Below are 21102 nucleotides of genomic sequence, written 5' to 3'. Positions count from 1 at the left end.
AGCCTGAGTGAAAGCCAGAGGCAGAAGGATATGAGATTCATGATTTAATGAATATTTACTAACACCAACCCCACCCTCGCACGCCCTCGAGTCAGGCAATGTTTGGGCACACAGCAATGGACGTAGGCGAAGATCCTTAAGTAACTTACATTATGATAGATTGGGTAGACAAATAAGTACTGTTCAGATTACTAAGTTCAATGAAGGAAAAAGTAAAGGGATGGGTAGAGGTGCTCATTTATATATGGTAGTCAGAAAGGACTACAGTAAGGTTACATTTGGGCAGAGACGTGAGTGTAGTAAAGGAGAGTGAACCGTGCCAGTATCTGGAGAAGTACGTTATGGATAAAAGGAATGGGTTGTGAAATAGTAAGTAGTCTGTTAGCTGGAGTATTATAACGATGGAAGAGAAGCTTGGAAAAATAAGTAGTTGACTTCCAGATTGAATTAATAGTTTAACTCCCAGGTACCGACTAACTTTTGCATGTTTTTAATTTGGAGGAAGACATCTTTACATCAGAGGAAGTAGCTTGGCTTGGCAGGTTTTATTTCTATTGAGCTGTCATTCCTGTGTTTTAGTTGTTTATATTCATTATGATTCCAAGTTTACATTCCATTTATGTGTTATTATTTATGTTTTCTACAGAACTGTTTTGTGGCCTATTAGAGTCCTAGCAAAGGTTTACTTGTCCAGGTCATCAGTGAAAATGCATATTAAGTCAATCGTTCTTGAGGGATTCAAGTCCTATGCTCAGAGGACTGAAGTCAATGGTTTTGACCCCCTCTTCAATGCCATCACTGGTTTAAATGGCAGTGGGAAATCCAACATATTGGACTCCATTTGCTTTTTGCTGGGCATCTCCAACCTGTCTCAGGTAAAGTGTAAACTTTCTGATTCATGTGAATTTAAGTTTGGGAAACCTAAAGGGAATCCTGTTGAACTAGGAAACTTGCCAATATTTACATTTTTTACTTTATGTGAATTACCTTATACTTCACTGCAGTCCTTTAAAGGTAGGTATTATTACTCCATTTTTATGGTGAGAAAATAGAAACTTAGAATGGTTGCCTAAGGTTCATCTTATTTTGGAGCAGCACTCACACTCAGTCATTCTTACTTTAAGGCAGTCTCATTCCAGAGTCTATATTCACCTCTGCCTGTATTATAACGCCTTTTCAGAATTTGTGAATGAGATTGGATAACAGTGAAATTCTCAGATACTGTCTACCCTTAACTTTTAAATAAACTTTTGTTAAAGGAGTAGAAAACAATTCAATTCAGGGTTGAAAAAGTCCTATGGAAAAAGGCATTTATTTCAGGTTGTTGCCCATTTTCCTTACCTGTGAATGCAACTGCCTGTCTTTGGCTACTGGAAGGATAATATATGTGAGTGATTTTCCAACAAGAAACCTATTTTTTATGCCATTTTGTGCAGTATGGAGTTTTGTAATTAATGAGCTTTTTTTTTCTTTTAGGTTCGGGCTTCTAATTTACAAGATTTAGTTTATAAAAATGGTCAGGCTGGTATTACCAAAGCCTCAGTCTCAATCACCTTTGACAATTCTGACAAAAAGCAAAGTCCTTTAGGATTTGAGGTCCATGATGAAATTACAGTAACAAGGCAGGTGAGTGGCTACTAAATAGTTGGATACCTAAGAACTTGCATATCTGATGTATTTTTTGGTGCTATGACTTTGCTGCAGAGAGAAAGTTTTTGAGCAAAATTAATGCATTAAATACTGACTAGATTCCTTAAGAATATCTGCCTTATGTTAAAATTTTGATCATGCAAATTTTACCATTTACCAAGAGCATTGAAAGGGATCTGAAAAGTCACCTATCAGTATAGGCACTCAACCATGCCTAAATCTTGAACCATACTTATCCTCTCTGTGTGGGGAACACCTACCAGTACTTGGGATCTTGCTATCTTCTGAGGTAATTCGTTTTGTTTTTGAATAGGTCTAATTAGAAAGTTTTTCCTATAAATTGAGCTAAAGTGCTGTCTGCACGTTTTACACATTAATCCTAGTTCTCTTGAAAGCACTAAGAGCAAATCTAATTCTATATTTCAATATTTAAATGTTCTTTAAATCTAAATGTTTTATAAGCCACATATTTCTGGGTCTCTCGATATTTAGTTGTTTCTAGTTCCCTCACTTGTCTGATCACATCGAATATGAATTCGTTCCAGTTCTTTATATCTTTTTTTTTTTTTTTAATAAACGGCAGCTAAAATTCCATGTACAAAAATTGATCTAGTTAGGTCAGGATTAAGCGGAATTGTCACTTCTTTCTACTTCATTTTTCTCAATATGACATTGGAGAGTTCATAATACTTTATGAATTCATATCTGATTTACTTAAAATTACATTTTTTTAAATGTGCGCTATTAGCCATTACTGCCATTTCTGTATGTAAGCAGGTTTTTGGAACTAATGCTTTTGTCCCTTAAAATCTTTTTTTTTATAGTCAGTGTTTCCAGTTTGTCAAAGCTTTATTTTTAAAAATTCTAATTCCCATTTACTCTCTACCTTAGCATTATATAACTTACAGATTTCCTTATATTTTAATGAAAGCCTTAGTAAAAAAAAAAAAACAAACATTGTCTAGATTGGGACAGAATTCTGTTCTTTGTCATTAAGCATCCATCAAATAACCACCCTTAAGGAATTTTCTGTAAGTCTGCTACTAATCTACCTGAAATCTCTGTCCTCATGTGGTCCTTATGCCTATGTCTTCACCAAAATTTTTTAACAAATACTTGGTTAAATTACTTATGGGTAAAATAGGTCTGCTCAAGTATATTGATAGATGATCTATCAGCCTAATAATCCTGTCAGGAAAAGAATTAACATTTCCTGTTATTCAACATTATCGAGTGCTTGAAATATGCTGAGCATTCTTAAATGTCCTGGAAAATATAGATTGAAAGAATGAGAAACGATCTATCTTTAGGATCTCAAAGGGAGTGAGACAATTACATCCAATAAATGACAATATAAGTGCTATAGTAGAGTTTAAACAAGCTGTTGTCTAATATAAGTTGTCCTTAACCCATGCTGAAGATCCACAATTCCTCTTTTTCTTTCAAGTATTTGCACGTCATGAGTAAAAAGTGGAGGAAAAGGGGTTAACCTCTGAGTGTGGAAAAACTGTAGAAAGAGGGTGATGAAGGATAGAAAATATGTACCCATACTAGAAACTAAGCTAAAAGTGACCTTAGAGACTCAATCCAATTCAGGGACCTTAGGAGGCTTGTGTGCAATTATCTAACAAGTTAGTAAAAGTCCCTGGATTAGAAACCAGTTGTCCTGACTTAATCTTGTATTCTTTTTCACCATGTCCCACGTCCTCTACTGTTTACTAAGATTGGCTTTACCATTATTTGGACAGAACAAACACATGTAAGATAATGTATTTTGGAATTTATCATCTTAGCTCAACATATATGTGTTTATATCTTTTAAAATATTTATCTTTTAAAATATTTACCTTTTTAGGTGGTTATTGGTGGCAGAAATAAATATTTAATCAATGGAGTAAATGCAAACAATACCAGAGTACAAGATCTATTTTGTTCTGTTGGCCTTAATGTTAACAACCCTCACTTTCTCATCATGCAGGTAATTTTGTTTTCTTTTTAGATTTTTCTTTTTTTATATACAGTTTTGCTGGTATTTGGGCACCTGTTAAGAAATGCGGGTTATTTGTACTGATGTATTCTAACATGTATATGTTTGAATTTTGTAGAACATCTAGAAGTAATTTTCATTTTACTCTGTTACTATAAGAACAATACACGCTAACTGTAAAAAAGTTTTTAAGTTATATCTTTTCAAAGTATTGTATTAAAGTATTTTATTATTTAAAATATGTATTAAATTTTTAATAATTTTCTTTTTTAGAGACTTATTCAAATGAAAAATAAGGGCTAATGTTATTTTGTCCTTATATTATCGCACTTGACCCATCCAGCTTTCCTTTGAGAAAGTCATAGCAAAGTCAATGGCAGGATCCTGATGAGACAAATAAAATTATTTTCACTACATCACAGCCTCAAAGCTGAAAATTTACTTCAAATGAAACTAAATCTGAAGTAATATGATTTTCTGAGAGTTGGATAGCAGGGTTTTGGGAGTTTTATTTGTCTTTTTTGGGGGTACTAATTTGATGATTTTCTGGCATTGAAAGAAAACATTTTCTATTCTATTTGAGACCTAGAAGTATGCATTCTATTTTTAGAAATTATCTTGGAGGGCTGTCATTCAAAAAAATCAAATGTTTAATATGCTACATTTATTGATATAACCTATCTTTTAGAATTGGAGACTTCTACATCATTAGTATTAACTTGCAGAAATATGGTTTGAGTTAACTTTGTATCATTTAATAACTCGTAATTTGTATCACTGTTAAGAAAGGGAATAGCAAAATTCTAGAATTATAAGATACCTTTAGTCTCAAATAAAAGAAACATCTTTTCATGTAAGTAGAAGAAAGAATTCCCAAAAGATTGGTATATTAGTATATAATAGCTTCAGTGCAAATAAACATGTATGCTTTTAGGTTGTTCTCTGTAATTTGTTATCATTATAGTAAATTTGCCATTTCATTTTCAGGGCCGAATCACAAAAGTATTGAATATGAAACCTCCAGAGGTAAGAGTACTACTTATGAATAGTAAAAATAGTAATAATAGATACTGTTTTAATCTTCTAGATAATCAATTTTTTTAAACAATTTTTTTCATTAAAATTCTTGGAAACATTTAAGAATGATTAATAAAGAAAGTAGTTTTTTTAAAAAATGTTTGACACTGTGCCTAGTATTACATTATGATTATATTTTTTAGTTTTATAACATAACTCTTATGAGCCTTAGTTTTTTAATACATAAATCGAAATAAAAAATCTTAGCCTTAGGTTTGTTCTGGAGATTAAATGAGAATGTATATAGAAGAAAAGTGAAGGGATATTGTTAAGCAGATTTTTTAAAATTTTTTTTTAATTGAAATAAAATCGACATATTAATTTTAGGTATACAACATAATGATTCAATATATGTAAATGTTGCAAAATGATCACCACAATAAGTCTAGTTAACATCACCACACCGTTGCAGCTAAGAACTTTTAAGATTTACTCTTAGCAACTTTCAAATATACAATACAATATTATTAACTATAGTCACCATGCTGTACATTATATCCCCAGGGCTTATTTATTTTATAATTGGAAGTTTATACCTTGGACCACAGATTTTACCCACATCCAGTCCCCACCTCTGGCAACCATCAGTGTTCTCTTTATCTATGAATTTGCTCTTGTTTGCTTTTTGAGAAAAAATATGAGATTATGTGGTATTTTTCTTTCCCTGTCTGACTGACTTTGGCATAATGCCCTCAAGGTCCATCCATGTCATTGCAAACAGCAAGATTTCCTTTTTTTATGGCTGAATTATGTTCCATTGTATACATAGACAGGCATACCTTGGAAATATTGCAGATTTGGTTCCAGATCACCACAGTAAAGCTAATCATAATCTTTTTGCTGGCAAAGGGTCTTGCAGAATTTGTGAAAAACGCAACATCTGCAAAGCGCAATAAAGCAAAGTGCAATAAAACAAGGTGTATCTTTATACCACATTTTCTTTATCCATCAATTTAGGTTGTTTTCATGTTTCGGCTATTGTAAATAACGCTGTGGTGAACATGAGGGTGCAGATACCTTTTCAAGTTAGTCTGTTTCTTTCAGATAAATACCCAGAAATACAATTGCTGTATCATATCATATTTCTATTTTCAATTTTTTGAGGAACCTCCAAACTGTGTTTTCTGTCGTGGGTGTACCAATTTACAATCCCACCATTAGTGCACAAGGGTTCCCCTTTTTCTACATCCTTGCCAATACTTATCTTGTCTTTTTGATAATAGCCATCCTAACAGGTGTGAGATTATATCTTATTATGATTAAGATTTACATTTTCCTGATGATTAGTGATGTTGAGCACCTTGTCATGTACCTGTTGGCCATCTGTATGTCTTCTGTGGGAAAATATCTGTTCACATCCTCTGCTCGTTTTTGAATTGAATTGTTTGTTTTCTGTTGAGTTTGTTATGTATTTGGATATTAACACCATATCAGATACATGATTTACAAATATTTTCTCCCATTTCATAGGTTGTCTTTTCATTTTTGTTAATGGTTTCTTTTGCTGTGCAGAAGTTTTTTAGTTTGATGTAGTCCTACTTGTTTTTTGCTTTTGTTGCTTTTGGTGTCAAATCTAAAAAATCATCACTAAGACAGATGTCAAGGAGCTTACTGCCTATGTTTTCTAGGAGTTGTACGTGCCCAATATTAAAAGAAATTCTGACTGTACAAAGCAGCCTTTCTCAACTGTGTTTTCATTGTCAGAGTTAAATCCTATAGAAAAACCTACAAAAAAGATTTGAGTGAAACTAATTCATGCATACAGTGGATTGCTTAGGGCATTTTCTCTTGGAGCCCCCTTGAGAAGAGTTGGTATGAAGCAATGAATACTTTATAGAAACACGGGCTCTTTAGTTATTTCTTTCTATTGAGAAGAGCTAATAAGACTAATTGATAATATCGGTCCAGTTTGAATGTGGGGCATCCTTATTTTCTTTAACATCTTGAGGGAAAACTTCTAATTTGCAATCTGCCAAATACATAGAAATCAAAATGGTTTCCAGAGAAATCCTCTTGAGGTAGGGTTTGATGGTGAATAGGAATTCTAAAAAGGGATTGCTGGCAAAATTGCCTTTCTTATAAAATTATATTTGATTAATACTTGCCTCTTTCAGAGTGCCTTTCATATGAATTATTTTGTTTAATTCTCAACAGTGCTATGAGATATTATCAGTACTCTGGATGAAGAAGCTGAGGCACGGAGAAAATTAATAACGTACTTACCCAAGTTATTAGAGCATGTGCTGTGGTTGAGATGCAGATGTAATGCCATGCTTCATCCTTGTAGTCTCAAAATGGCTGAAGTCTTACTTGGGACAATTTAAATTTCTAAAATGAAAGCTGGGTGATGTTAGCCTTTACTTTTTTAAAACTTGTATTTGAAGGAAAAGAGGAGTGAGGAATTACTGGCTTCAATTTTAAAAGAAATGTACTCTGGAACCTTAGTGTAGCATAAAGTTTGATGTTAGAATCGAAGTGAAGGCCAGAAATGTTTCTTGAATGTTAGGGTTATGGCTAACTATGCATTTTGCACACTTAACTTTTATGGTCCATTTGGGCCATTATTTTGGTAAGGTGCTTAGTGAGGCCAAGGCTTTAAATGATATACTTACTGTAAATTCCAATGAGACTCATTATCTCAGATTCTTAAAACGTTAATGCCATTGTCTTTCTAGATTTTGTCCATGATAGAAGAAGCAGCTGGAACCAGGATGTATGAATATAAAAAAATAGCTGCCCAGAAAACTATAGAAAAAAAGGAGGCTAAGCTGAAAGAAATTAAGACGGTAATTAAATTTATATAAGAAATTTTTAGAGCATAGTTTTGCATTTAAAGTTTCTCTGCTATAAAGAGGGAAATCCTGCCCCTCCCCTAGTTCTGTTTTCCAGTCGTGCTACTTTTCCTTTTTTAAATTTTTTAATGGTAATTTACAGACTGAAAATTTTTATTTTCCTTTATTTTCCAGATACTTGAAGAAGAGATTACTCCAACAATTCAAAAATTAAAAGAGGTATATCCTGTGTATGTGAGGACAGCAAGCTAGAATATCTCTCACAATTGGTGATGTATCCAAGATCATGCACATAGGGATGAAATGTGTACCATTTATTAGAACTTATTTTCTGGGATGGGATAATGAGTTAGAGTTGGTACCCCATACTCAGCCTTCTGCTCGTAGAGGACATGCGCTTCATATCTATTAAGTCATAATTTTGGAGATTCCTCTTCATAATCTCAGATAATGATATGCCAGATTTTAATACTTTGTTGAAGAGAACAAGTCTAGATTTTTTTGGATAATTAGAATGGAAGAGAACAACATTTCTTAAAGATGCAGCAGTCTTAGTAACCCTTGTTGGTAGAGTGAATAACTTCTAAACTACTAGGGGCTATCACTACAATTACTGCTGTTAAGGCAATTGGTTAGTGAAAGGTGTTAAAAGAGATAATTAGGTTTTCTCTAATCTTTGCAGCTACTGACATCATAATGTTTCAGTGAAAGAACGCATTTATAGCACATTGTTTTCAAAGTTGTGCATTTAGGAATTTGTTAAATTCTCATTAAAATTTGATACTTCTCAAAGCTGTCTTCTGAATTAATATAGTAGCATAAGTGTTAATGGATAAACTCAAAAATTGTAATCTTGAAGGTACTCCTTTTGTATGCATAGTTTAGTAGAAAACAGTAGTTCACAAGTTTAAACCTAGATCTCATACATAATTTTGCTAAATTCTTTCTAAATCTGACAACAGATTTAAGTCTTGTCATTTAGGAGAGGTCATTTAACTACTCTGAATTTCTTTATCTGCAAATTAAGAATTTTAATTGTTATTTTTGTTTGCCCTAGCAAGTCTTTATGGAAATCGAGTTTAGTTATGTGTGAGTAAATACTTGAATGAATGTTGGGTAGTCATTTTGGTAATACATATACTTTGTACTATGCCACTTTATATAAGGTACTTGAGCATCTGCAGACTTCGGTATCCACAGAGGGCCCTGGAACAGATCCCCCACAGAGGCAGAGGGATGACTGTACTATTAAAATACATTTAATAGTGTATCATTGGTGGTCATATAGGTCATATTTATAGACCTCTTACTACCTTCAGTCTTTGAACCTTATATCCACATTTCTTTGGTAATCCTAATTGCCTGATTATATATTAGAAGAAATAGCCACATAAGATTCACTAGAGATGGTATAATGCTACCTTAATAATCCAGAATTCTAATGTTAAAGTTTTCTAAAATTTATAATCCATGATCACTTAGTCCCAGACAAAATCTATCATGTAATGGGAAATTGTATACATGTTGCTGTAGTTCGATTCTTTCCAAATTTGTTTGAAGCCATGAGTTTTGAGCTATGCTTTATTGGTAATTTCTCTTTCAGGAAAGATCTTCCTACTTGGAGTACCAAAAAGTAATGAGAGAAATAGAACATTTGAGTCGTTTATATATCGCTTATCAGTTTTTGCTGGCTGAAGATACCAAAGAACGCTCAGCTGAGGAATTAAAAGAAATGCAGGATAAAATTGTAAAGCTTCAAGAGGAGTTGTGTGAGAATGATAAAAAAATAAAAGCACTTAGTCAAGAAATAGAAGAATTGGAAAAAAGAAAAGATAAGGTCAGACATACATGTTAGAATAGATAATATACTCTGTAAAAAATACTAAATTGTAAGCAACAGGATTCAATTGGGTATCGTCCTCCATATTGATTTGTTAATCTTAAAAGTATGACAGTAAAATAGCTTGTAAAAAATAATTCATACAAGAAAATGACAACATTAACAATTTAAATATGTTGATTCAATTGGGTATATCTGATTATAGGAAACTGGAGGTATACTTCGATCTTTAGAAGATGCTCTTGCAGAAGCTCAGCGAGTTAATACTAAATCTCAAAGTGCCTTTGATCTTAAGAAGAAAAATCTGACAAGTGAAGAGAATAAACGCAAAGAGCTGGAGAAAAATATGATTGAGGTAAGCAAATAATCTCACTAGTAGACATGTATCCAATTCCATTAATATTTATTGAGTGAGTGTCTGCTATTGACCGAGTGTAGTTGTTTGGGTATGTAGCCAAAGGACAAAATGACAAAAATGGACAAAATGCCTTGTGGGTCTTCATTCCATTGAGGGAAATGATTAAAAAAAAAAGTAATAATGATAAACGAAATATATAGCATCTTCTATAGTGGTACCTGATATAGAGAAAAAATAAAGCAGGAGATAGGATTAGGAGACAAATACAGTTTAGGCTTTTAAATTGGGTAGCCATTGAAGTTTTCATTGAGAGGGTGATATTCCATTAAAGACCCAAAGGAGTTCAGAGAACCATGTAGCTAAATTGGGAGGCTGTGGGGGAAGATGGTCCAGGCAAAAGAACAGAAATTAATTGCCCCAGTGCTTAGAGTATTGGAAAAGCAAGGACATCAGTGCGATTGGTTAGCACTAAATAGTAGGAATACAGAATGATTATGGGATGTAAGATTGCATGTGATTTTACAAGACAATGTGAAGGACTTTGACCTTTATTCCTAGTACCATGGGAAGCTACTGGAGTTGGTTGAGCAGAAGCATGACATTTTTTTTATATTTAATAGGACCATTTTTGTTGTTTTTTTTTTTTAATTTTTCAATTACAGTCGACATACAATATTATATTAGTTTTAGGTATATAGCTTAGTCATTAGACATTTATATAACTTACAAAGTATTCTACCTGGTAAGTCTAGTACTCATCTGGTATCATACGTAGTTATTATAATATTATTGACTATATTCCCTATTGCTGTACTCTACATTCCTGTGACTTTTTATAACTGCCAATTTGTACTTCTTAACCCCTTCTCATTTTTCACTCACCCTCCCAGCCACCCTCCCATCTGGCAACCATCAAAATGTTCTCTGTATCTATGAATCTGTTTCTGTTTGCTTATTTTCTTTTTAGATTCCACATATAAGTGAAATCATATGGCATTTGTCTTTTTCTGCCTTATTTAACTTAGCATAACACCCTCTAGGTCCATCCATGTCACAAATGGCAAGATTTCATTCTTTTTTATGGCTGAGAAATATTCCATTGTATATATGTCCTACCTCTTCTTAGCCAGTTGTCTATCAGTGCTTCCATATCTTGGCTATTGTAAATAATGCTGCCGCGAATATAGGGATGCATATGTCTTTCCGAATTAGTGTTTTGGATTGCTTCGAATAAATACCTAGAAGTGGGATTTCTGGGTCATAGGGTAGTTCTATTTTTTATTTTTTTGAAGAACCTTCATACTGCTTTCTATTATTTCTATGATTTACTATTCTACCAACAGTGCACTAGGGTTGCCTTTTTTCCACATCTTCGCCAATATTTATTGTTGATAGCCATTCTTACAGGTGTGAGGCGATACCTCATTGTGGTTTTAATTTGCATTTCCCTGATTATTAGTGATGTTGAGCATCTTTTCATATCTCTATTGACCATCGGTATGTCCTCTTTGGAGAAATGTCTATTCTGGTCCTATGCCCATTTTTTAATTGAATTCTTTGGTTTTTTTGATGTTAAGTTGTTTGAGTTCCTTATATATTTTGAATGTTAATCTGTATTGGATGTATCATTGCCGAATATCTTCTCCTAGTCAGTAGGTTGTCTTTGTTTTGTTGATGGTTTCTTTTGCTGTGCCAAAATTTTTTAGTTCAATGTAGTCTCATTTGTTTTTTTCTTCTCTTTCTCTTGCTCAAGGAGACATATCCAAAAAAATATTTCAAAAAAAAAGAAAAAAAAATAGTACTAAGAGTATACCGTCTGCTCTTTTCTAGGAGATTTATGGTCTGGGATCTTGTATTTTAAGTTTTTAATCCATTTTGAGTTTATTCCTGTATGTAGTGTAAGAAAGTGAACTAGTTTCATTTTTTGTATACATCTGTCACAGTTTTATTAACACCATTTATTGAAGAGACTGACTTTACCCCATTGTATATTCTTGCCTCATTTGCCATTGATTAATTGACCATATAAGCATGGGTTTATTTCTGGACTCTCTATTCTGTTTCATTAATTCTGTGTGTCTCTTTTTATACCAGTAACGTGCTGTTTAGATTTCTATAGCCTTGTAGTGTAGTTTGATATCAGGTTATATGATACCTCCAACTTTGTTCTTTCTCAAGATTGCATTGACTATTTGGTGTCTTTTCTGGTTCCATATAAATTTTAGGATTATTTGTTCTAGTTCTGTGAAAAATGCCAGTGGTATTTTGATAGGAATTGCCTTGAATCCGTAGATTGCATCTGTAGTATGGACATTTTAATGATATTAATTCTTCCTATCCGTGAACATGGCACATCCTTCCATTTATTTTATCTTCAGTTTCTTTCTTGATTTGTCATAGTTTTCTAAGTATAGGTCTTTTATCTTCTTGTTAAAAGTTAAATTTATTACTTTTTTTTGATGCAGTTGTAAATGGGACTGTGTTCTTAATTTCTCTTTCCGATAGTTCATTATTGGTGTATAAAAATGCAACCGATTTCTGAATATTAATTTTGGATCTTGCTACTTTACTGAATTTATCAGTTCTAATAGTTTTTTGAGGGAATCTTTAGGGTATGTCATCTGCAAATAATGACAGTTTTACTGGTTAGGACTTCCTATATTGTATAAAAGTGGTGAGAGTGAATGAACATCTTTGTCTTGTCACTGATCTTAGAAGAAAAATGTCAGCTGTGGGTTTGTCAAAGATATGACCTTTATTATGTTGAAGTTTGTTCTCTGTTGCCACTGTGCTGAGAGTTTTTATCATAAATGGATGTTGGATTATGTCAACTTCTTTTGCTGCATCTATTGATAATGATCATATAATTTTTATCCTTCATTTTATGTGGTGTATCATGTAATTGACTTGTGGACATTGAAATAGCCTTGTATCCAGGAATAAATCCCACTTGATCATGGTGTATCATCTTTTTAATATGTTGCTGAATTGAGTTTGCTCATGTTTTCTTGAGGATTTTTGCATGTATATTCATCAGGAATATTGGCCTATAATTTTTTTTTTTGGTAATGTCTTTAGTTTTGGTATCACTGATGCTGGCCTCATAAAATGAGTTTACAAGCCTGCCTTCCTCAGTTTTTTGAAATATGTATTCATTCTTCTTTGAATGTTTGGTAAAATTCACCTGTGAAGCCATCTGGTCTGGGACATTTGAGACGTTTTGATTATTGATTTGATTTCATTAGTAGTTATTAGTTTGTTCAGAACTGTTTCTTCCCAATCGAAACTTGAAAGATTATATTTCTAGGAATTTATCCATTTCTTGCAGGATGTCTCAGTTTGTTGGCAGATAATAGTTTGTAGTATTTTCTTATAATCCTTTGTATTTCTGTAGTATCACCTTCACTTCTCTTTCATTTCTAATTTTATTTGTTTGGGTCCTCTTTTTTTCTTAATTAGTCTGGCTAAAGGTTTATCAATTTTGTTTATCTTTTCAAAGAACTAGCTCTTGGTTTCATTGATCTTTTGTATTGTTTTTTAAGACTTTTTTATTTCCATTTTGATCTGTATTATTTTTTTCCTTCTACATTTTGGGCTTCGTTTGCTGTTCTTTTTCTAGTTCCTGTAGATGTAAGATAAGCTTGTTTATTTGACATTTTTCTTGTTTCTTGACGTAGGCCTGTATTACTGTGAATTTCCCTCTTAGGACCACTTTCACTGTGTCCCATAGATTTTGGGTTGTTGTGTTTTTATTTTCGTTTGTCTCAAGGTATCTTTTGATTTCTTATTTGATCTCATTATTAACCTGTTTATTTCATAGCATGTGATTTAGCCTTCATGTGTTTTTCCGTTTTTTTCTTATAATTGATTTCTAGTTTCATACTATTATGATCTGAGAAGATGCTCGATAAGTCTTCAGTCTTCTTAAATTTATCAAGACTTGTTTTATGGCCTAACGTGGTTTATCCTAAAAAAGGTTCCATGTTCACTTGATTAGAATGTATAGTCTGCTACTCTTGGGTGAAATGCTCCAAAAATAATCAACTAAACACATCTGGTCTAATGCATCATTTAAGGCCACTGTTTCCTTGTTGATTTTCTACCTAGATGATCTATCCACTGATATCAGTGGGGTGTTAAAAGCCCTCTTCTATTACCATATTACTGCCAAACTCTTCCTTTACGTCTATCAATATTTGCTTTATATATTTAGGTGCTCCTCTGTTGAGTGCATAGAGTTATGTCCTCTTGTTGGATTGATTCCTTTATCATCATGAAATGCCCCTTTGTCTCTTGTAACAGCCTTTGTTTTAAATCCTGTTTTGTCTGATATCAGTATTGCTATCCCAATCATTTTTTTAATTTCTATTCACATGAAATCTTTTTCCATCCCTTTTAGTCTGTATGTGTCTTTCGATCCGAAATGGGTCTCTTGTGGGCAGCGTATAAATGGGTCTTTTTTTTAAAAATCCATTCAGCTACCTTATGCCTTTTGATTGAGCATTTAGTCCATTTACATTTAAAGTAATTGTTGATAGATATGTAGTTATTGCCATTGTATTATTCATATTTCTTATCTTTTATTTTTCTTCCTAAAGAAGTCCTTTTAACATTTCTTATAATATTGGTTTGGTGGTGATGAACTCCTTTAGCTTTTCCTTGTTGGGAAGCTCATTTTCTATTCTTCGATTCTAAATGATAGCCTTGCTGATTAGAATAATCTTCGTTGTAGGTCCTTGCTTTTCATCACTTTGAATATTTCCTGCCAGTTCCTTTTGGCCTGCAAACTTTCTGTTGAGAAATGAGTTCACAATCTTATGGAAGCTCCCTTGTAGGTTCTTTAACTTTTGGCATTTTACTCGTAATGTGTCTTGGTGTGGGCCTCTAGGGGTTCATCTTTTGGGGGACTCTCAGCACTTCCTGGATTTGTATGTCTATTTTCCTTCACCAGGTTAGGAATTTTTGTTATTATTTCTTCAGATAGTTTTTGAATCCCTTGCTCTCTCTCTTCTCCTGTATATGGATGCTAACGCAGAGGCCCCTTAAACCATCCTTATTTTTTAAAATACTTTTTTTTCTTTTCACTGTTCCAGTTGGGTGTTTTCCACTACCTTGTATTCCAGATTGCTGATTTCAGTCCTCTGCTTCATCTGATCAGCTGTTGATCCCTCTGATGTATTCTTCAATTAAATTATTATATTCTTCATTTCTGACTGATTCTTTATGTTTCGTATCTCTTTGTCGAAATTGTCACTGAATTTATTTATTCTTCCCATAAGTTCATTGACCATCCTTATAACCAGTGTTTTGAACTCAATCTGGTAGATTGCTTGTCTCAATTTTGTTTGTATTTTAGAGTTTTGTCCTGTTCTTTTATTTGGGACGTTTCTTTGTATCCTCATTGTGACCGCCTCCCTGTGTTTGTTTCTGTACATTAGGTAGATCTGCTATGTTTTCTGGTGTTGGCAAAGTGCTTTTCTGTAGTGGCTGTCCTGTAGGACCCAGTGGCGCAGTCTGTCTGGTCACCTGAGCTGTGTGTTCCAGGGATGTCCCTCCTGTTGTAGTTGAGCCTTGATTGCTGTTGGCACGTCAGTTGGGATTGACCCTCAGGCTGAAAGTGAGGACTGGCCATGACCTCGGGAAGAGCTGTTCTGCAGGGGCTGACTCCACAGAGCGGAAGTTAATTTAGTGGGGCTCTAATGCCAGCCAAGTGCATCCTTCAGGTATGTCATTTGTGGAGTTGGTTGGATGGTGCTCTGGTATGGTCTGAAGCCGGCCCTCTGTGTGCTGGTTCTGGAGCCTCTTTGGAAGGGGCTCTGATGCTGGTCAAGGTCATCCACTGCTTGTGCCTGTCTTGGGCCATTTGGTAGGAGGTACAAAGTGATCTGCTGTTGGTTGCACCTTGTACTGGGTTTGGAGGCATTTAGGAGAGACTGTTCTGTATACTGGCTGGCCTCCACTAGTGTCTGGTTTGGTACCTTTTGGTGGGCACCATGATGTGCAGGGTTTGTGGCTGTTTAGTTGAGGCTACATGCCAAGCCAAGACTGGCGACTGCTTATGTCAGGCTTGGGGCTACCTGATAGGATTTACAATGCAAGTTGAGACCAGTTGCCGCTTCTGCCTGCAGGTTTGGGGTAGCTAAGCAAGAAGTACAGGGCACACTGAGGCTTGTTTGGGATTTGTGGATCTTCGAGAGATTTTAGAAAACTGCAGCACAAGTCAAGGCAGGCTGCTTGTGTGAGGAGCTGCTGGAAGGGGTTCTGCTGAGCGGGCGAGTTGGGTGGGGCAAATGTAGAACTTGGATTTGGCGCCCACCTACACTGGACCAGCTGGGTTGGGGGAGGGCTCAACAAAGGAACAGTATCGCCTGCCAGCACTTCCATGTCAGAGAGAACTGTCCAGACGCGTGCCCTTCCAGCCTTGCCCTGAAGCTAGTCAATTTAGTTCCTCCTTATATGTCCCTGGTGATTTTCAAGCTACTGCCTCTGCGCTGGAGCCCAGAGCTAGTGAATTGGTGAGCGACTGCTTTAAGACCTGCAGCACCTAGGTCTTCAGCACCCCCTCTATCTCACTAGGATGAAGTCCATGCTGATTTTAACATCCAGATGTTCTGGGAACTCTTTTTTTATGGCACTGGGACCCTGGGCTGGGGAGCGTGCTTGTGGGGCTTGGACCCCTTGCTTCTCAGGGAGGACCTGCACAACTAGAAATCCTTCTCTGTTCTTAATCACCACACCTTGGGTGTGGGACCTGCCTGTTCTGTGTCACTGCCCCTCCTACCAGTCTCAATGTGGCTGCTTCTTTATGTTAGTTATAAGACTTCTATTCAGCCAGTCTTCAGGTAGTTCTCAATGATGGTTGTTCTATAATTTAGTTGTAATTTTGATGTGGTCGTAGGAGGAGGTAAACACAGTGTTAACCTCTCTATCATCTTGACAAGAAGACTCCTATTCTTGTTTTGAGTATAAAGAAGGAAGAAGCTTGTCCAGGTGATAACCCTTGGATAAATGAGTAGAAGTGGGTATATTGAGAAAAGTTGTGGGATTTTATGTATATTTTAAAAGTCCAACAAGATAGACCTGGGAGATTGGTCAACTATAAAAGAAGAGACTGAAGGAAAACTCCAGATTTTTGTCTTTGACAGTTGAAGAAATGATTACCATAAGCTGAGCGGAGAATAGGAAGAAGTACACCATGAACTTAATGGGCTTGAGGTGCCTGTTAGACATCTAAATAGAGAGGTTGATTAGACAGTTGAAATATTGAATCCCAGTTAGAAATAAAAATCAAAATACAAATGTAGGCACGCACCCAGGCTAGTGCTCAGACGTCTTCTATATACACTCATTTCATCTTAGGTGATCCTTTCCAGATTTAAATACCATCTGTGTGTTGACACCTTTCAAATCTAATTAGCCTCTCAATTCTAGACTCATTTATCTAGCTACTCGACATTTTTTCATGGATGACTAACAAAGTCTAAAACTTAACATATCCAAAGTAGATCTCTTAAATTTTCCCCACCTACCCAAACCTGCTACTAAATTACTAAATTTGTCTCTTATCAGTAAAGGGTACCAGTGTTAAACTATGTTCTGTCCAGAAGTCCTAGACTCCTGGATTTCCCTTTTTCTCTCAAATTCTGTATCTAACTCCATCAGCAAATTTGTTGACTTTAAAATATCTAGAATATAGCCACCTTTCATCACTTCCATCACAGTTAACCCGGTACAAACCATCACCTCTCATGAAGGATACTGCAAAAGTGTCTTTTTTGGTTACCCTGCTTTTACTCTTGATGCTGTATGGTCTGTTCTTCATAAAAGCAAAAATATCAATTGGATCACATCACTCTTGTGCTTAAAATTTTTCAGTGGTTTCAAAGTCACATGTAGAATTAAATCCAAAGTCTTTACCATGGCTTACATGACCCTACATGATGTGATTCCTGGCTCCTTCTTGCCACTTGTTCACTGGTCTATCCACTGTTCTTCAAACACCTAAGCATATTCCTTAGAGCCAAGTATACTGTCCCCCTGGTATTAGCATGGTCCTTTTATTTCATTTAGTTTTCTGCTCAAAATGTTATCACAAAAGGACCTTCTCTCATCATTCTTTTTTAAAGTAGTAGTCCCCATCATTTTCCATCCCTGTACTTTGCTTTATTCATTTAATATGTTTTCCACTCTAAAGTGTAAGCTCCCTGAGGAGCCTGTGTCCTTAATATGCAGAAGAACCCCGGGTACACAGTAAGCATCTAATAAATATTTAATGAAATGTGAATTAACCAAGTGGGCCAATATTTGTTCATGCTCATGTAAACAAAATAGCTAGATTGTGTGTGTGTGGGCGTGCGCGCGCGTGCGTGCTGGTACCTTGCATAGTGCTAGATATCTGGTTAATGTAACTTAAAAGATGTTAAGTAATGCTGTCTCTACAATTATTTACTTAAATTTTATAGCCCTTAATAGTTTATAAAAATATTTTCATCTACATGCTCCTAATCCTAAAACCTCTACTCTAGTTTATAAAAATATTTTCATCTACATGCTCCTAATCCTAAAACCTCTACTTTTAAGTTTGTTGTAGGATAGCTATTATTTCAAATTTTTAGATTTAGAAATTGATTTTCGGTTTCTTCAAGTGCTTTGTTTACATTTGCAATGATGTTTTAGCTCATTATCTCCCAGATTCGACTATAACATAAAATGAAAGCATTTCTGGTAGGATAGGAGGCATAATTTATCCTAAAAACAGAGCTAATTTCAAAATGGGAATAAAATATTTAAAGTTATAATGGTTATTTTTATTACCATGCCCACTTCAAATTGCTATCAAATTTGTTGACATACGTATATATGTGTATAAGACATATGTATATATGTGTATAAGAAAATGGACGTTTTTCCTACAATATAATACTTTTCAATCTCAATCTCTTACTACCTAAAGGATACTAAAACTTTAGCAGCAAAGGAAAAAGAAGTTAAAAAGATAACAGATGGGCTGAACACCCTTCAAGAAGCAAGTAATAAAGATGCTGAAGCTTTAGCCACTGCACAGCAGCACTTCAATGCTGTCTCCGCTGGCCTGTCCAGTAATGAAGATGGAGCAGAAGCAACTCTTGCTGGTCAAATGATGGCCTGTAAAAATGACATAAGTAAAGCTCAGACAGAAGCCAAACAGGTAAATACAGACATTAAGCAGTATGTGATTGCCTTTTTTTTTTTTTTTTTTGCTGTTTTTATTGACATTATAAAGTTCAAGTCCTAAGCTTTAACAGGAAAACAAAAGTCCTCTTCATTTCTCCCATGTACCCCCTCCATTCCAGTCTTTGGTTTCCTTAACCCTGATTTCATAATCTTCAAAAGCTTGTCAATCTGTTATAATGGTTTAGATAGTTGTTCAACTTAAAGTCCTGTGAATGCAAGAGTTTTGATGGCAGAAAGAAAAATATACACACACATTGTTTTAATGGAGGACTCGTTTTTAAAAATATATACAGATGTGTGTTTGTGTATTAATAATTCCAGTCAACGTTTTCATTACGTATTTGCAACTTTTTCATTCAAAGATGGTGGTCACAAAAACTTGTAAAAAATCAATAGCAAAAAAACTTTTAAGTCATCTCAGTTTTTCTGTAACCTCATGTTATATTGAGAAAAGTCCACTATTATTCAGTGTTGGAAGATACAGCCATATAGATCTTAGAATACTAGCTTATGGTTTTAAGGAACAGTACTCAATTATATAGCATTTAAATATCAGACTCCTAGCATTTAAATTTCTCTGTCAATTTGTCTTCCTTTTTCTATATAATGTTATTTCTCATTGCTCAATACAGTTTCTCCACTGTTAGATTGTATTTGTATTTATTTGTGAGTGTTGTCTAAGTGGAAAGAAAGAGAACTAGAGTTGGGATTTCTAGTTTTTAATAGTGTTTTTAATTTAATGAGCTAATGACAATTATTCTTTGATACAGTTTTTGAGCTAATGTCATATTTTATAAATATTAAAAATATAGACTTCTGTTGCAAATTATCTAAACATGTTAGGCATATATTAGTTGATACTCTGAGTAGTTTTTTGAGGAGAAAATACTGGAAAATGTTACATTTTCAGGGCTGGTGTCTCTTAAACCAATCTGAATCTGTAGCCATTTAATCACTTGCACTGTCTGCCTCATATAGTCTATTTCTTTTTTCTATTACAGGCTCAGATGAAGTTGAAGCATGCCCAACAAGAATTAAAGACTAAACAAGCTGAAGTTAAGAAGATGGATAGTGGCTACAGGAGGGATCAAGAAGCTTTAGAGGCCGTGAAGAAGCTTAAAGAAAAACTTGAAGCGGAAATGAAAAAGCTAAATTATGAAGGTTTGCCTTTGAGGACATGATATTAAATCATTAGGAGGTAGCGATTGTTGGTAGAGACTAATTTAAATAAAGGAAATAGCAAATAAGAACAATTTTTACCCTGTTAATGGGCATTAGTATAAGAAATATTTCGTAAAAATAATAAAACATCACTTTGAATTTTTGAAAACTCACTACTGAGAATTTCCTGCTTCAGACACTCTGAAGTGCTACTTGAAAACTCAGAAATGTTATATGTATATTTTTACATTAGTAGGCATTCAATTCATGTGTGATTTCTTGAAATGAAAATTGTATTTGTCAGAAATAATGTCTTCTTGACACTTACTTGATAGGAATTTGAATGTTAAGCATGCTTTTTATTTAATACTTATCAGAAATTTATATTTTGCTTCCAGAAATGCTTTGGAAATAGAGGTTACTAATATTTTCCTTAAAACAATAGAACATTTCAATTTCTAAAACTTGGTTTCAACTTGGTTTCAATTTCTAAAACTTGGTTTCTTGATCTACTATTCAGAAAACAAGGAGGAAAGCCTTCTGGAAAAGCGAAGGCAGCTATCTCGAGATATCAGTAGATTGAAAGAAACATATGAAGCTCTCTTGGCCAGATTTCCCAACCTTCAATTTGCCTACAGGTAAGAGATTTAAATCTTGAATTTTAACATAGTAATAACCAAGATATATTTAATATAATCTGGAAGGCAATCTGAAAATTTCATGGATATTAAGATTTTTGTATGAAAATTATTGTAAACTGCTTTACCTTAAATACTATTTTTTCCTTAAATGTTTATTGAAATGTTTCAAATGTGGGTAGAGGAAACTCTTATGAAACTTAATGGCTGCTAATGCCCCTAATCTTAAATTAAGACCAAAATGAGGGGAATTTAATCTCAGTCCACAGTTTTTAAAAGTTATTCTATCATTAATGTTAAATATCTACATTAACATTTTATAGTGTTTTACTACATGGGTTTTTTCATTGACTACTTAAGGAAATACATGTATTACAAAGAGTAGA

At 34.3% G+C, this 21102-nt stretch overlaps 1 protein-coding gene across 2 annotated transcripts in view; it reads left to right on the top strand.

Annotated features, from left to right (window-relative positions):
- Nucleotides 1-646: 646 nt before the first annotated feature.
- SMC2 (structural maintenance of chromosomes 2) overlaps nt 647-21102 on the top strand; it is a 51438-nt gene continuing 30982 nt past the window's right edge. Inside the window, exons 1-11 of one of the 2 annotated variants that reach the window (XM_023533499.1) lie at nt 647-875; nt 1477-1626; nt 3506-3628; nt 4625-4663; nt 7390-7500; nt 7681-7725; nt 9110-9343; nt 9552-9701; nt 18658-18891; nt 19919-20078; nt 20599-20716. In XM_023533499.1, coding sequence (XP_023389267.1) covers nt 708-875; nt 1477-1626; nt 3506-3628; nt 4625-4663; nt 7390-7500; nt 7681-7725; nt 9110-9343; nt 9552-9701; nt 18658-18891; nt 19919-20078; nt 20599-20716 — 1532 coding nt within the window. In that variant the 5' untranslated portion in view covers nt 647-707. The remainder of the gene's footprint in view (nt 876-1476; nt 1627-3505; nt 3629-4624; nt 4664-7389; nt 7501-7680; nt 7726-9109; nt 9344-9551; nt 9702-18657; nt 18892-19918; nt 20079-20598; nt 20717-21102) is intronic. The other variant, XM_023533500.1, reaches the window with a different exon arrangement.

Source organism: Pteropus vampyrus, unplaced genomic scaffold, assembly GCF_000151845.1.
Source record: "Pteropus vampyrus isolate Shadow unplaced genomic scaffold, Pvam_2.0 Scaffold103, whole genome shotgun sequence".
NCBI lineage: Eukaryota > Metazoa > Chordata > Mammalia > Chiroptera > Pteropodidae > Pteropus > Pteropus vampyrus.
Note: the sequence above shows the minus strand (reverse complement) of the source record. Positions and strands in the feature narration are given on the sequence as shown.